Below are 17,615 nucleotides of genomic sequence, written 5' to 3' on the forward strand. Positions count from 1 at the left end.
TTTGTGGTTCTGTTTGGGTTTATATTTCTATACAAAATCCAGATGGAGCTGTTTAGTCCGAATTTAACTGCCTGTTCGGTTCATTTCAGTGCTGACTGACCTCACGGATGAGTTTTACCAAGCTAAAGTGGTAAGCTACAATCTGTTACCTGTGGTTGGCCTGGTCATGCGTCATTCAGGAAACAGTCAGCCAATCAGAAGCCTTTCTTCTGATTCTGACCAGAAACTGTAAACAAAGATGAACACCTCTGTGACGTCACACACAAGTGTCTGAAGATCAGTTTTGAAGCTCAGAGTGAACTGCTCCACTGTTGTCATCTTGGCAGTACCTGAATACACCCCTAACTTCTAGCTTATCCAAAAATTGGGCAAAGAGGTGGGGCATGTGTGGAGCCTCGACTTCTATGCATGCTGGTTTGTGGCAAGCATACGCTCACCCACCTATCACTCAAAGAGACCACGCCCTCAATTATGCATAACTTTAACCCTTTTAAAACCACGGGGATCACCGGTGACACTGCAACGCATGTGTATTTCAAATTTCCATAACTTCCTTGCTACTTCGTGCAATTTTAATCATTCAAACTGCCCCTGAAAGCTGTGAAACGGGGCTTTCTGATGCTATTACATGCATTATGGTGAGTCATTACCGTAATGCATGTAATAGCATCACCCTCGGTTTTAAAAGGGTTAGGCCTGAATAAAATTTAAATGAGTGAGTGCCCAACCCCCATAGTTTCTGTTCTGACTGGTCAGGGGAGACATCTATCTACAAGCTATCATTCAGAAAAGCTGTGAATAAACATGCCATCACGTCTTACACTCAGTTACGCTCACCATCTTACCCCCCTGAAGTGAAATCTGTATTCTGTATAACAGTATTGTTCTTATAAACTCTATGTACTTTGTGTATGACTTGAGAATTCTTTATCTATAAATGTCAGTGACTGTCTCAGAATCCTTTCCAGCCACATATTTAGCTTCAAACATTCATTTAGGCTACAAAGTACAGTATAAAACATTTGAACAAAAACAGTGTTTGATTGCGAAAGAGCATTCATTCAATTATACATGGTTCATTCTTTAATATGATTTATTTTTATCAATTGCAAAAAAAAAAAACATTAATTTTTTTACTTGATGGCAAACACTTGTTTGGACTGAAACATTTCAGATAAGAATTTTCGTATCTCTTTGGACTGCATGCCATATATAATGGGGTTAAGGCTTCCAGGAACAATAACGAACAGAATAGAAGAAAGTTTTCTGTAGTCTGAGTACTGAGGAAAGCGATGTAACGTAATGATGATACAACCACTAAAGATCATAATCAGATACAAAATCAGATGAGTGCTGCAGGTCTTCAAAGCTTTACTGTTCAAAGTCTTGTTTTTACTGGTCAGACAGACGACAGTAATCTTAGTATAGGTGAGAACTATGCTGCCTATAGACCCTGTAAACAGGACTACAGTGAAAGTTAGGCCATACACATTATTGATGAACACACTCTCACAGGAAAGTTTGAACAGGGAGGCATTGTCACAGTAAGGATTTTTGATCAGAGTCCTGCATCGGTTCAGTCTTACGGTCAGACCGAGCAGAATCCCGACCAGAACAAAGGCCACTCCCCAGGCAGAAACTGTCAGCTTGATCACCATTTTGTTGTTCATTATGGCAGCGTAACGCAGGGGATTGCAGATGGCCACATATCTGTCAAAGGCCATAATCATGAGCACAGTGTGAGCAGTGGTGCCGAACATGTGCGAGGTGAAAGCCTGGACCACACACTCGTAATAACTGATCAAGCGATTAGAGGGAGGACGCAACATGTCCGTGAGCAAACGAGGCAGAATACGAGTGCTTCCAATTATGTCACTGACTGACAGGTTGCAATAAAGAAGATACATAGGCTGGTGAAGGTTTTTGTCCATGAAAATTACAACCAACATGCTTACATTTGTGACCATGATAAACAAATAGGAGAAAAATAGGAAGAGAAAGGCCGGGTAGATAGAGTCTTCTGAGACAACTAACCCCTCCAGCTGGAGAGTGAGGCTGTTGTAGGTGTAGTTTTCCATCACCCTGGAAGAACAGAGCAATGGTGTTAAAATCAGTTAGTTTATTTTAATTAGTAACAATAAAAGCTACAGGAGTGTGTGTCCTTTACATAGGTTTTGACTTCATAAATTATGACAATTATGAAAACAGTTGCTTGCAGATCAGTAATACTTAATTTAAGTGTCTCTTGTTTCGCAATCTTTCATCTTCACTTACTTTTGTCTCACCACTCACTACTGAAACTATGCACCCACACCTATCAAGGTGTCCTCTGTAGGAAGATTTTATAGACATGATTTTATCTTAGGGGAAATCAGTTATTTCCTCAGATAATGTGTGATGCAACATGAAGAAATCATTATGATGTTCCACTGCAAATGTTAGTTACTTCCAAGTTCTGTAACAAGAAGTCATGTTTGATGCTCTCAGGGATTTCCCTTACTTTCCAAACTCTAGCATACTTTCTTGAAAACATATTTTTAAAGATTTATTTTTGGCCATTTTGCCTCTAATTACTGTCACAGTGGACAGTAAGGTGGGATGCTGTGGCTTCGTGAACATCATTGAATACTAGCATTGACATTGAAAGATCAATGTACTAAATGAATATTAAAATATTTTCATTTCAGACAAGTCTAACTTAAAGGCCCACCAGTATTGAGGGTGGTGCTATTGGAATTATCATACTTTCATGCATGGTTAACATTTTGACTAAAGAATGGCATATTATTGTTTTATGTTGTACAATTACATCTAACACAGCGTTAATTAAATAAAACACATTGCACCATGATTTGAACATGTTTTTTTTATTATTTTATCATTATTATTATATTTGTTTGAAGAGTAAAATCTTTAGAAAGTTATGTTGTTACATTCAGAAAAACTATTTGCTATTGAATTTTTCAAATGTAAATTTTCAACGCTTTGGACAAAACAAACCAAATTCTATTTCTTATGTTAACATTGAAAACACTGAGGAGGTCGTGGAGGCTCAGTGATCAGGCGGAGAAATAAAAACAAAGATAATATAAAGTATATTTTATTTTTCGACGGTAGATAGAGACAGGAGACATGGGGAGATAAAAGGGGGAATGTAGTGTTTACATGGTATGCAGCTCAGACCACTAGACAGTGGTTATGCACTAAAACATATATAATCTTTGAAGAAGAGTTGTTTAGGAAAAGTTTAGGTTATGATCAGAGACACAGTGATTGAAAGACGTTAAAACCATCTCACTTTTTGTGAAAGACTTGTTTGGTAAAATGCTTGATGATGCTTGAACGTAGCTCTTTACTGACCAATCCGTAGATAATGGGGTTGATGGCTGGTGGAATGATGATAAACAGGATACTGAAGAACTTCTTTATGTCTTGGGAAGCTGAGGCAAACCTATGACTCACAATTATGATCACTGAAGCTATTTCATAGAGCACATACACAACAAGGTGCGATGTACATGTCTGAAAGGCTTTGCTGCGGACGCCGCTGTCAACATTGCTTCGTTTTACTGAAGCCTGCAGGATTCTGAAGTAGGAAAAGGCAATGATGATGAAGATCCCTGTGCTCACAGACCAGGACATGGACAGACCTAGAAAAACATAAAAAACCTCACAATTATCCTTCCAGTTAAGTATCATGTAAACCTTCCATCTCATCCTGTCATCCATTTGCCTGACTTTAGTCTCCAGTAACAGTGCAGTTTCTGTTATAGAGCTCTTATTTGAGTGATTCAACTTATAAAGCTGTATTTTATTCACTGGAAGAGTGAAGTTGTTTGCATAGTGTTGCTAGTTGTTGGTCTTTTACTTGTGGAAGAAAATATAAGGAGACACTGCACTAAATGAATGAAATTACTTCTTCTCACTGTCACTGGTTCAACATGTTGAAGGCCTGCTGATAATGGCTGCACATGAGGGATAATGTTTGACAAAATACTTTTATTGTATGTGTGAAGCTTTATTCAAAACCAGTGTTTCTCAAACTTTTTCAGACCAAGACCCGCTTAACCACTACAATAAAACTCATGGATCAAGTAACTCCGATTATCCCCAAAAGCAATAGGACCAACTATTTCAATGCTTTCCACAATACTATTAAAAATGATTTCAGTCGTTTCTTATCCACTGTCCGTGTTTGATAGTTAACAGGCTGGTAACTGGTGAAATTTAGCTCAATCCCAGGCCAGGTTAATGATAATATTCTTTGATGTAAATTTTAACAAATTTGCTCGCAGACCACCAGGAGTCGCTTGCGGACCACTGGTGGTCCGTGGACCAAACTTTTAGAAAGGCTGTTCTTATCTAATGCACTGACCATAGATGTTATTTATGGGTGTGGACCTGCAAGCCAGTCTCAGGATAGCCCGGTTGCTGCAGTAGACATGTTTGATGATATTGCCACACAGTGGGGTGTTCATGTGGAAGGCGAAGAGCACAGCAATACACAGCAGAGCAACAAACCAGGCCAACCCACAGCAGGAGTGCAGGCGAGCAGATGTCATGATAGCGTGATACCTAAGCGGTTCACACACAGCGATATACCTGCAGAGGGGGAGAAATTTCAAAAATCATTAGTTTTCGGTTAAGGATTTATATTTACAGGATCTAAGCATCATAAACTTTTTGCTTCTGTTTCTCTATGAATTAAGACACACAAACACAAACTTAATTACACTTTCATGGCTGCAAAATCAACAAAGAAGAACACCTGAAGGAGGATAAAAGGATAAAATACACGATGTATGAATAAAAAGATTTAAGTCTCTCTATATGAGCATTGAATTGATTTTGTTTCAACTCAAGTCTCCTCTAAAACATCTCCTTAGACGCAGACTGGAAACTTGTTAGGAGAGCAACAAGGATTAAATGCAGCATGAATCCTTTCATAATATTTCAAAATACCTGTCATAGGCCATCGCACCCAGAAGAGTCTGGGTGGCGACACCATATGTGTGCACAGAGAAGGCCTGGGCGATGGCTGGGATGTGAGCGATCCTCCTTTCCCCTGTCAAAAAGTGCATCATGAGGCGAGGCAGCACCGCGGTGGCCCCCAGCAGATCACAGACTACCAGATGACAAATCATCACAAACATGGGTCTGTGTAGGTTCTTGTCTATGATAATGACACACACCACCACGCCATTCCCCATTAGCACCACCATGTAGTTAAACAGAGCCAGGACGAACAGGAAAGAGCTGTAGCCTGGCGGAACGTGGAAGCCCTCCAGCTCAAACACAATGGGCTGTTTGAGAGGAGTTACCGTTGTTGTGTTCTCCATCCAAAGCAGTACAGTTCTGGAAAAGACAGGTATATATGACAAACCCCTAAACTTTTCAGTATCTTTTCAGGCATCAGAGATGATAATGATTTCAAATTTATAACCACACGTAACAATAAATATATACATCTGTCTTTGTAAATCTTGATTAAATGAAATAGACTACAGTGATACCTGCAGTAAAAGAGGCAACTGACACTTAATGAATAAACAGTCTCAGAGCAATTTGATATTTCAATAAACACATAAACAGAAAAGAAGTAAATGTAATTTCTAGTGAGCACAATGTCCTGTTCAGCTTCCCTGTGCTCTAAACAGAGCATTGATGTTGCTCTCACTTGTTGTGGAGGGTGTGTTTTGCTTTTAATGATGTTGCTTCGTGTTGTCAGTATCCGTCAGTAACACAGATCACTGCCCACAGTCAATGTTACCATTGAAACATCAACCCCACCCTAAACTGTGCTCTATGGCTCATGACTTAAAATGGCACTAAGACTGAACATTTGGCTGTGAATCCAAAATAAATATATAAATATTGAATTCATTCCCACAGAAAACAGAGTTAAACATGGTGTGAACCATGCAGAATTGTTTGTTCTCTTTTTCACGCTTTCATATTTGATAAAGATACTTTTTGTTTAGTAGACAGTATATCTTGCAATTATGCCAGGAAATGCTTCATTGTTAGTGTCTTAAGCCTGAGGCCTGGGGCGCTGCCCAAAACATACTTTGCCAAATAGTTAAAGTGTAAGCAGCTGAAAAGTTGTATATCTTTTTATATTATCACAATAACAGTTTACTTGGGTCAGTTATCTATAACAGTTGCTTGGGAGCATTAAAGAGGTTTGGAGGCATCTGTTTCAATGACAGTGCTGGGCTGTATATGTTAAAATAATATATATAGATGGATGGATGGATACTTTATTTATCCCCTGAGGGAAATTCATGTGTCCATTTGCTCATTGTTGATAAAAATGATAACAGTTAATAATAAATAAACAATAATAATTACATGAGTCCACTTCCTTTGGCTGAGTTGTAGCGTAAGGTATTAAAATTTGAAATTCAGTAATGATATTACAATTTATAACCACACATTCCTTGTGAGACGTATTAGGGGTTGTTTCTTCGGCCGACAGTCTGGTCCAAGATGTGCCAACTTGGTGCAGGGGCTGGAGGTGGAGGGACATGACGACTTGCACTAGACCAATCCTCTTTCCAGTAACTCAGAAGTTGTCATATTTGGTTGTGTCTTGTTACCCACTAGCTTGACACTGGTACGCAGCCTACATTCAGGAATCAACACACTCGATGCTTAGATTCAATGCAGAATGACCTGATACCAATGTAACCTCTGATGTTACATACAGTATATGTATGAACTTTTAATATTGAATGTTTGTTTCTTGTAGTTGCAGCGTCTTGAAAAGTTAATTCATTAGTGGTTACAACAACAGAGGAGACAGGAGCTCTGCAGGGACCCAGCTCTGCTGAGATCACTCACTGTCTAGTCACATAACAAAGTTAAGTTTGCAAAAGAAACTGTCACAGTAAAAACCTGATTACCAATACTGATGATGTTTAGTGACCCCTGATATGAATGACATTCAAATAATTTATTCATAATATCTATTATGACTAACATCTGGCGTGTGGCCAATAGGCTGCCAGTCCATGATCACTGCTTTACGAGCTAACTTGAGCCCGTATCAGTTTGTGTGCCTAATGTGGGAGTGTTGTAGCCTGGCTCACAGTCAGTAGTCCAGTTCATCCCAAAGGGTGTTGGATGGTGTTGAGGTGAATCCAGTCAAAATCTACCACACCAAACTGGGAAAACTGTTTCTTTATTTTAAACATTAAAACAAGTGTCACCCAAACTGTTGCCACAAAGTTAGAAGCGCAAATAGCATAAAATATCATTGCATGCTATAGCATTAAGATTTCCCTTCACTGGAACTAAGGAGCTGAGCCAAACCAAGAAAACAGCCCAGAGCAAAAGCGCCTGGACAGAAGTTCTGTATGGTGTGTTTTACAGAGGAAAAGTCAGAGTCATCAAAATCAAAAAGTTATTGTGTTAAGTTTCATGGGAGTCTAGTTTATGAAGTGCTTCACATACATAAAAACAGAAAATACATGTTTTATGAAAATATGTCTTATTGTGTGTATTTTATGTGCATATAGGAAATGATGGCACTAGAAGAAACGTCAGGGATCACCTAAATTGTTTAGATACCAGCAAATTAAAAACGAAATCTGTAGTTTTTGTGTTTTCTTGTTGTGGACCAAAGTACAGAACATTGTAATCAGTAACCAGAGGTTCATCATGCATTGTCAGTGAAGTAAGTATAAGTTTTCTACACAGAAACTACCATGTGAGTCTACAGGTAGGAAGCTTGCAGATTGTAGAAGGTGGATACATTCAAGGTTTCTGTTTGAAAGCGCAACTGGTCCTGGAGCTATGGGGGTTTTCTTTGGGGAACCATAATTACTGGTCCCAAGTGCAGGGAGCAATCACAAGAATACAGAATAAATTAGGCTACTCTTGGTTCACATTTTATGATATTTTTGTTGATATATGTGCACAAAAAAAGGAATTCATCTTTATTATGATGACAAAACCTTCTTGGACGCAGACAAGTTAGATAAAAATTTGCGTATCTCTTTAGACTGCATGCCATAAATAATGGGATTCAGGCTGCTAGGGATGATAACATACAAAATAGTAATAAATCTTCTGCTCTCTGCGTATTCTGGGAAGCGATGGAGAATAATGATACACATTCCACTGAACAATGAAATCAGATACACAACCAGATGAGTGCTGCAGGTCTTCAAGGCTTTACTGTTCAAAGACTTGTTCTTACTTATCAGACAGACTACTGTTATCTTGGTATAGGTGAGAACCATGCTGCCTATAGACCCTGTGTATAGGACTGCAGTGAAAGTCAGACCATACACATTATTGATGAACACACTCTCACAGGAGAGTTTGAACAGTCCAGCATTGTCACAATAAGGGCTCCTGATCACAGTCCTGCATCGGTTCAGTCTCATGGTCAGACCGAGCAGAATCCCGACCAGAACAAAAGCCACTCCCCAGGCAGAAACTGTCAGCTTCACCAACATTTTGTTGTTCATTATGGCAGCGTAACGCAGGGGATTGCAGATGGCCACATATCTGTCAAAGGCCATAATCATGAGCACAGTGCGAGCAGTGGTACTGAACATATGTATGGTGAAAGCTTGGGCCACACACTCGTAATAACTGATGAGACGTTCAGAGGGAGGACGCAACATGTCTATGAGCAAACGGGGCAAAATGATAGAGCTTCCAAGGATGTCATTGACTGCAAGGTTTGAAAAAAGTAGATACATAGGCTGGTGAAGGTTTTTGTCCATGAAAACATAAACGACTATTCCAACATTTGCAACAATTATAAACAAGTATGAGGAAAATATAAAAAGAAACAGAGGGTAGACAGAGTCCTTGGAGACATTTAACCCCTCCAACTGGAGTGTGAAGCTGTTGTACGTGTAGTTTTCCATCAACCTGAAAAACAAAAATGACAGTGTTCTGTTATTTAGCAAGTATGTGTAAGTAAGTATTCTGTAAAATGGATATTGAATTAGTCTTGGCAATTTAGATATCCTTGATAGCTGATATGTTAAATAACAATATAAGCTGTACAACAATAACAAATGCAAAGTTAAACATCTTAAACATCTTAATATATTTTGACTACATTTTGAAATTAAGAAAATGCATTTTCTAAACAGTCATGCTTGTAATGCAGTAATACCTGCTTTGTGACTTCATGTGTGTTGTTAGTTTTAATCATCACTACAAGCTGGTGGTATTTGCCAACAGCAATGAAAAGCCACTGCTTTTTATAGATGCATTTTTACATCATGGGATTCACTTAGCATTGCATAATGTGTGATGTAACAGTAAGGAATTAATGTGATCAGCATTGCAACTGTCATTAGCCAATATTTAACTTTCAGAACATTTAAAATTTTCACACATCTACTTTTACCCGTTCCACACATTTATTAATACATTTACAATTATAACTTACTGTAACTGTGCCTGTGCAGTGTTTTTATGGCACTACTTTCACTCACTGCAAAGAAAAGCTTAATGTACTATTAATTATATTTTGCTTCTATGGGGAAATAAACTATCAAGATAATTTACTCTGAATTTGAAATTGACTACTGTACCCGTGCCTGTGTGGGTTCTCTCTGGGTTCTCCGGCTTCCTCCCACAGTCCAAAGACATGCAAAATGGGGACTAGGCTAATGGGATACTCTAAGTCTAAATTGACCATAGGTGTGGCTGTGAGTGTGAATGGTTATCTGTCTGTATGTGTTTGCCCTGCGATGGACTGGCGACCTGTCCAGGGTGTACCCCGCCTCTCGCCCAAAAAAATGCTGGGATAGGCTCCAGCCCCCCCGCGACCCTACTAGAGGATAAGCAGAAGAAAATGGATGGATGGAAGGTCTAATGTATGTTGTTTGAAATTGGCCTTGGTGGAAGTCTGTTCTCTCTTAGTGCTCTTCTAATTTTTAGTTGTGTTACTGTGTGTTCTGAGGACAGTCTGGTCCATGATGTGTTAATTTGGTGCAGGGGCTGGAGGCGGAAGGACATGACTAACTCCTAACTGGTCGTCAAAGTCGTCATATTTGGTTGTGTCTTGTTAGAGACTAGCTTGCCACTGGTATGTCTACATTCACAAATAAAGACAAACTCAAATCCCTGTTGTGAGAGTCAGATGTGCCACATGTTCATCACTACCTCGACCTTTAAGCACATATTTCATCTACTACATGAGGGAATTACTTTTGGCACTCAGTGCTTACATTCAATATCAATCTAACCTCTATAAAGACTTGGTTGCATGACGTCATGGCCGATATAAAGTGATTTTCATAGAATGGTGCAGCTACAAGGTATAGAATCTTTTTCGAAAATTACGAAATATGTGGTGAAATTTTATTGTTGTGGGTTTATACTCATGTAATTAAGATGTATCTCTCACAAGACTGAGTAACATAAGAAACAAGTAAGAGATTGTTGAATATTTGTTTCTTGTTGTTGCAGCATCTTGAACAGAGTGTTCATTAGTGTTTACAACAAAGATGAGACAGGAACCCTGCAGGGACCCTCCTCTGTTGAGATCATTCACTGTCGTAACTAGTCACATAACAAAGTTAACCTTGCAAAATTAGTTTTTACAGTTTAAACTTGAACCTACTCACTAAATCTGTAGATTGTGATCATATAGTTAATTATGATTTTAAGAGTCGTTCAGATAATTTATTCATAATATCTAATATGCTCACCATCCTCAGACCTGCCAAAAGCATAATTTGAGCCCATATCAGTTTGTGTGCCTGGCTTGAAACATGTGTCTGTGATTTGTGGCTTGCTGTGGAACAGATGACAAACACTTTACCCTGGCAAGGTTACTTGAGGGGTCATGGGAGTTTGCTCATCCAGTCTACATGTGCTTTTTGGACTTTGAGAAGGTCTGCGACTGGGGATTTCAGGGGATCTTGGGGAACTGCGAGAAGATGGGGTTCTGGGGCCGTTGTTATGAGCTACCCCATCCCTGTATGACCAAAGTGAGAGTTGTGTCCATATTCTCGGCAGAAGTTCAAACACATTCCTGGTGGATTGTGCCTCCACCAGGGTTGTCCCTTGTCACCAATACTGTTAGAAATTTTCATAGACAGGATTTCAAGGCACAACAAGGGGGCATAGTGTGTCTGGTTTAGGGGCCTCAGAATTTCTTCCCTGCTATTCGCAGATGATGCGGTTCTGTTAGCCTCATCACACCAGGACCTCCAGCATGCACTGGGGCAGTTTGCAGACAAGTCTGAAGCACCTCCAAGTCTGAGGCCATAGTTCTCTGACAGAAAATGGTTGTTTGGTCTCCTTAGGTTGGGATGGAGTTTCTTTCCCCCAAGTGAAAGCATTTAAATAATTGGGGTCTTGTTCACAAGTGAGGGGAAGATGGAACGGAAGATAGACAAGCGGCTTGGTGCAGCATCAGCAGTAAAGTGGGCATTATACCGGACTGTTTTATTGAATAAGAAGCTGAGCTGGCAGGCAAGCTCTCACTAGCTGATCCTTGTTCCGACCCTCACCTATGGTCATGAGCTTTGGGTAATGATTGAAAGAATGAGATTTCAGAAACAAGCGGCTGAAATTAGTTTCCTCCATAGGGTGGCTAAGCTCAGCCTTTGGTGAGGAGCTCGGACATCTGGAGGAAGCTTGGATGCTGGTCCTTCCCGTCAAATGAGCCAGGAGGTGGTTCCAGCATCTGGTTAGGATGTCTTCTGGGCACCTTGCATTGGAAGTCTTCCAGGCATGTCCAATTGGTAGGACACCTCGAGATCCCCCAGGAGGAGCTGGAAAATGGTGTTGGGTAGAGGAACATGACATGACTTGACTACTTCGCTTGACCTGCTGCCACCTGACCTTACCTTGGATAAGTTGAAGAAAATAGATGGTTGATTGGAAGGATGGATCATGGAGTCATTAAAGTCAATAAGTGAAGTTTCGTGGGAGTCTATCCATTAGACTATGATATAATAAACCTTGTTTATATAGCTGTTTTCAAAAACAAGTTTACAATGTGCTTCATAGACATAAAAACAGACTCATGAAAATGTGTATGTAATGGCACACGAAGAAAGGTGAGGCTTCACTTAAATTGTTTAGGGACCAACAAATTTAATCAAAATCTGGCCAGTAGTTTTAGTGTTTTCTTGCTGTGGACCAAATTTCAGTAGCCACAGGTTCATCGTGCATTGTCAGTGAATGGAGTCCCTGTAGATCCCAGGAGTTTTCATTACTGCCTCTTGTAATCAGTGTTATTCTCTGAGCTCTGATCAACATCTATTACTGGGCCTCTCTCTTTGCTCCCACGGGGCTAATTACCATCAGAAACTGTTTGTAAGTGTTTTGTTAGGAAGCGGCTCACAGTGGACCTCATTAATGATTGCGTTTGTTTCAGAGTCATTACCACTGATTACTGGCTGCTGTGGTAACTGGAACACAGTGATGAAACTTTTTACAACTGTTGTTGCTTATTGTTCACAACAAAGTTTAACGATGAAAACTCTGATATTGAAGAGTTACTGTATCACTACTACACATCCATGTTAGACTGGTTTATGTGACAATCATGCTCTTGGACAATTACAATTAAATTTATTGGTCAAGTATCCTCATACATACAAGGAAAGACACTGTTTTACTGTCTGGTTGTTTTTTTGTACAGTGACCTTACTGACCTTCATGTTCACTTCAAATGCAGAGCACACAACATTTAATCATTTCACCCAACACCTGGCCAGTACTGTGCCTGAACAAGGATACAACCAAGGCCAAGAATTACTGTATATTAATACTTTACTTCTAATGTTTTAATAAAATGCAAGACATGAACAAATAGTATAAACTTATTAAAGTCTTAAAACCAGAGCTTGAAACAAGATTAGACTCTTGAATAGGTAGTAACCAAATGCTTAGCTAATGCTGCACTTTAGCCAGTCAAGCTTTACATTTACATCTCAAGCATGAGTGTTAATGATAAATGCTGAGCTTAGCATCTATAACATGTGCTGTATGTGTGTTTGGTAAAAATAGAATATAGAAAAATTACATTCGACATTAACATGAATATTTGTTAATGTACTTTGTGTCAAATCTAGAAAAAACCCAAAACAGGATACATAATAAGGATTAAATGTGCTTTTGCTAAATGTGATTGTAGAGGTCCACTGTGTTCAAGATTAAATGTAAAGCTGTTTAGCTCTATCTGCTGGTCATTGTTTGCTACTACAGTGTAGTACACAGCAAGAACACTAAAACAAATTAAAATTCTCAAATATCTCGCAGTACACTGTCTGCATACATATTTTTAACATTAACATACAAGATAAGCTGTACTTGAGAGAGAAAGGATGATTAGGAGACACTGGTCTCACAATAGAGTTGTTCTTTGTACTACAAGTGTTGTCAGAGATGTGACCTCTTCAAAAACCATGGAGCACACAACATGTATTTATTTAAAATTTTTAAAAATATATATTTTAGAACAACACAGCTCTGTTGCAGCTTTCTTTCACTTTAAAATGCACATCACAGTTATGGTACAGAAATAATCTTGCATACTTTTATATTGCTTGATTGATAGTCCCCATGACAGATGGGTCACATACATTTCAATAGTTATTCAGTTTTTCAAGTCATACTAATATCACATATCTATTGTCAAAAAACTAAGTAGCAAAGGGACATATTAAAGACAAAAAAAAAAAATACTTGAATCAGAATCAGTAGTTTACACTGCACATTGCACAAGACTGAAAATGTGACATATCTAATACATTTAAACAACATAAAATCTTTTAGGTAGAAAATCTAATTGTTATTATTCTACTCATTGTAATAAACAGGAGTGAGGATCAGAGGGGTGGAGCTTTTACCACCATGACTGAAGAATGGGTAGAGTTTCTCAGTGAAGGAGCAGCCAGTGAAAGAGTAGATACAATCTGCAGTATCAACATCATAGAAGGAGACCAGGCCCTGCTCATAATCCACAAACACCCCGACCTTCTCAGGCTTTGCAGAGAGCTCGATTGGAGAGTCAGCATGAGATGTGTATTCTCCATTCATCAGACCTATAGCCCAGTAACCCTCTTTGGGATTCAGTGGACCTTTTCCCTTCCTGTTGATTGACTTTCTGACCACTCCCAAATCCCAGTCAGCGTTTGCGTTAACTTGAACCTCATAGTAAAATCTTCCTGAAGAGAAACCCCGCTTTCCTAAAACATTGTACAAACAAGAAAATCTGTCTGAACTGTCTCTGACATTTTTCCTGATCTTACTATGCTTTACTTCTTTCCCATCATCAGACAGGATGAGTCTGGGATGTGCTGTATCAGGATTAAGTATCACATCCACTGCATATCGCTGGACCTTCTTCAGCTCTGCTTTAGACAACATGTCCTTCATTTCACCCAACTGTGCCTCAGTCTCTTTGAGCTGTTCAACCAATCTCTCCACAGCTATTCTCACAGTGCCTTCATATAATGGTAGACGTATGCTGACCTTTGTCCAGTCCGTGGTTGGTAGCGCAGCCTTTAGGGACAGGAAACCTTGGAGGAAATCTAAGTCATCTTCAGTGTATGAGAGCTCCACCGTCTTAGCACTTTGCTTTGTTAACTCTAAGATTTCCTGTTTCAGCGCTCTGATTGAACCTTTGGCCTGTTCCTCTGTTGTTCTCTGCTTCTCTTCAATGGTATCGGTGACGTTCTTCTGCTGTCTTTCCATCAAATTCCTTATAAAGTTGAAGATTTGAACACCACCTGTTTTCTCTCTGTTCGCATCTTCATTACTGAGCTTCACTGAGTGTTTGATCTTGTGAATCTTCATTTGTCTCAGTTCAATCATCATTTGAATGTTAGCCTCCGTCTTCCCCAGCTCCATCTTCTTGTCTTTACGTGCTTCTTCCAGAGGAACAATATCATGTTCCTTGTGGTCTAAAACCATACAGTGCATGCAGACACATCTCTGGTCGACCTTACAGAACAGCTCCAGGGGCTTTTTGTGTTTCGTACAGAATCTGACTTTCAGGTTCTCTACAGGGTCGCTCAGCTGATGTCTTTTCAGGCCTGACTCTGTCCGATGAGGCTCCAGGTGAGTCTCACAGTAGGAGGACAGACACACCAGACAGGACTTCAGGGCTTTCTTTTTGGTTTCAGTGCAGATGTCACAGGAAACATCTTCAGAGCTGCTGCTGTTGGCTGTCTGTTGAGCTTCATGTCTGAGCTGATCAGCAATCTGAGAGATCAAAGTATTGACCTGCAGCTCTGGTCTTGTGTAGAAAACCTGTTTACACACAGGACACTGGCAATGGGTATTAATATCCCAGTGTTCGGTGATGCAGGTTTTGCAGAAGGTGTGTCCACATGATATGGCGACTGGAATAGTGAACACATCAAGACAGATGGGACACAGAAACTGATCTTCAGTCAGCAGACAGATGCCTGCATCCATGATCTACACAGTGAGAGTAAAATTGTAATTCTTTGTTTAAAAATATCAAAATATTTTTCCTGTAATACTAGGAAAGACACTTTAAAAGTAATTATTTTGCACTGAAATGAAAGAAAAGGAATGAGAGTTATTTGGTTACAGAGATGTTCGTGAGCTCTCTGAGTCAATTCTGAAGTCTCAGGGGTAGGAATCTAAATCATCAAGTCTCTAAAGTTTCCAGCTTTAAAGTAGTCAGTCAGATAGTTTGGATTATTTTAAGTAGGGTTGTATGAGGTACTTATCCATAGTCAGTCATAGTCAATAGAGTTTAGTTTCATGATAATGTCTGTAGTTGAACACACCAACAACTTTATTGTCCACCATTATAGAAATGTATCATTAACTACACCTTTGCAGAATACAACATTAAGACATAGAACTTCAGAAACATTTAAAACCATATATAAGTATTATTAATAATCAGTCCTATCAGCTGTACTCACCAGTACTTGGCAAAGACTCTGTTGTGTTGTTGAGAAAAGTCCTGATGAACTTAAGGTTACTTTTTATTTAGACAGGACCAGAGAGACTACCACCTTACTCTTATACACTTTCTCCTTTATTGCTCCACCTCTTATTGCAGCCTTTTGGGAGACGTTTTTGTTCAGATCGTGACAAACTCTTGGCACAATCTAGAGCAAAACATCTGAGGCATGAACACTGTGATTATTAGAGAGGTTAGGTTAACTGGCAACTCTAAATTGCCTTTAGGTGTGAATGTCAGCATGAATAGGTGAGGGCCACAAACCTGACCAGGGTTTTTCTGGTGGGTATCCCCTCAATATTCTCCATTGTTCATGTGTGTGTTGTGTTGAAGATGACGTCATGATAGCTTTGTGCGTCATTGCTATAGTAAAAACATCACATTGAGGGAGTACTATCTGCAGTGGAAAAGGAAGCACCTGGTACCGTAAGCCAGTAGAGTCAAGCCAGTACCATGCGGTGGAAAAACATTATTTGACTCTGCAGAGGTCAGCGCAAACCTTAAGTTGTGTTCCCATTGCAACTGAATACTTAAATTGACAGAGGGGTCAATCAACAACCTAACCTGTGACAGTAAATCTTGGGCTTATAACCTGAATTGTTAGACTGAGTCATAAAATAATTATTAGTCATTAAGATTATTCTTTGGGAAACATAATGGCTTTTCCAGGCAAATAACTTCTGTGACTCTGAAACAGATGTTTGAAGGAATTCCAACTTGCCTTCACCAGGCAAGTCCAACACTTGACAGACCTGCTCTCATTAATCCTCACAATAACAAGAACAATATCTGAAGGCACTTCACAGGGTAAGGTCAACACCTTACAATGTTATACCAGAAACCCATCAGTTCCCACAAAGAGCAAGCACTTTGCAACAGTGGGGAGAAAAAGTCCCTTTTAACAGGAAGAAACCTCCAACAGAACCGTACTCATGGTGAGCAGCTGTCTGCCTCGATCAGTTGGTCTAATGTAACAAGATTTGTTTGTATCATTACAAATTACCAGGCTAATAACAGCTGACAAAGCTGTGGAATGAAGTTTAGCCACCAAAGAAACATACTGTAAGGTCAAAGTGACACACTTTCTTCAGTGTATTGTTTGGTCTAATTAATTAAACTTAATTGTTTCCTGTAGGGAAGCTCTTTTTCCCAGCAGTGGACATCATTTTACACACACTTGCAGGAATACATGAGACACAAGAGCGACAGGTAGAACAACATGAAAACAAGACGTACTTCCCTCAGTGAGTCACCCTGTTTAGAGCTGCTGTGGCTGCAGGTACCAGGCTCTTCTGCACCTCAGGGTCCCGGACCTGCGTACACAGGGCAATACACTGAAGCGGTAGTTGAGTGGATCTGTGATGTCCTTGGTTCTTGTATTTGTAATTCGTGTGATAGCCAAACACTTGAGCTCTGAGAGGTTGGGTGTAGGCAGACCCATTGTCTTGGCAGCAGTTTTGGTTACGTGGGTGAGCTTGGTCTGGTTGTTGACTATCCTACTAAAAAGGAAACCACCTGCTGGCCTGTAATTGAAAATGTCCGTCTAGCTAGGCGTAGTCTGTGCTGTAAAATTCCCCTTCATTTTCTTCCTTGATGCATTCTTTCTCAGCACTCCCTTACATCCTCTCGTGCAATCATTTTTCCTGCCATGATTGTTGTGGTGTCTTCTACTCTTCCC

General features: G+C 39.7%; 4 protein-coding genes across 4 annotated transcripts; all 4 read right to left on the reverse strand.

The window, feature by feature from the left end:
- Positions 1-1,133: 1,133 nt before the first annotated feature.
- Positions 1,134-2,078, reverse strand: LOC130182502 (olfactory receptor 146-like). Its single transcript, XM_056397492.1, has one exon. The coding sequence runs from the start codon at positions 2,076-2,078 to the stop codon at positions 1,134-1,136; it is 945 nt and encodes a 314-aa protein (XP_056253467.1).
- A 1,075-nt stretch (positions 2,079-3,153) lies between these two features.
- On the reverse strand, positions 3,154-6,529 carry LOC130182766 (olfactory receptor 2K2-like). The gene is made up of 4 exons (XM_056397907.1): positions 6,436-6,529; positions 4,963-5,401; positions 4,376-4,602; positions 3,154-3,650 (listed from the first exon to the last, which is right to left on the reverse strand). Exons 1-4 carry the CDS (start codon positions 6,527-6,529, stop codon positions 3,295-3,297), a joined length of 1,116 nt encoding a protein of 371 aa, XP_056253882.1. The 3' UTR covers positions 3,154-3,294.
- A 1,414-nt stretch (positions 6,530-7,943) lies between these two features.
- LOC130182541 (olfactory receptor 4E1-like) lies at positions 7,944-8,903 on the reverse strand. Its single transcript, XM_056397538.1, has one exon. The coding sequence runs from the start codon at positions 8,883-8,885 to the stop codon at positions 7,944-7,946; it is 942 nt and encodes a 313-aa protein (XP_056253513.1). The 5' UTR covers positions 8,886-8,903.
- A 4,888-nt stretch (positions 8,904-13,791) lies between these two features.
- Positions 13,792-15,414, reverse strand: LOC130182467 (nuclear factor 7, ovary-like). The gene has a single exon (XM_056397442.1). It carries the CDS (start codon positions 15,412-15,414, stop codon positions 13,792-13,794), a length of 1,623 nt encoding a protein of 540 aa, XP_056253417.1.
- Positions 15,415-17,615: the final 2,201 nt, after the last annotated feature.

This window comes from Seriola aureovittata, chromosome 15 (assembly GCF_021018895.1).
Source record: "Seriola aureovittata isolate HTS-2021-v1 ecotype China chromosome 15, ASM2101889v1, whole genome shotgun sequence".
In the NCBI taxonomy this organism is placed as follows: domain Eukaryota; kingdom Metazoa; phylum Chordata; class Actinopteri; order Carangiformes; family Carangidae; genus Seriola; species Seriola aureovittata.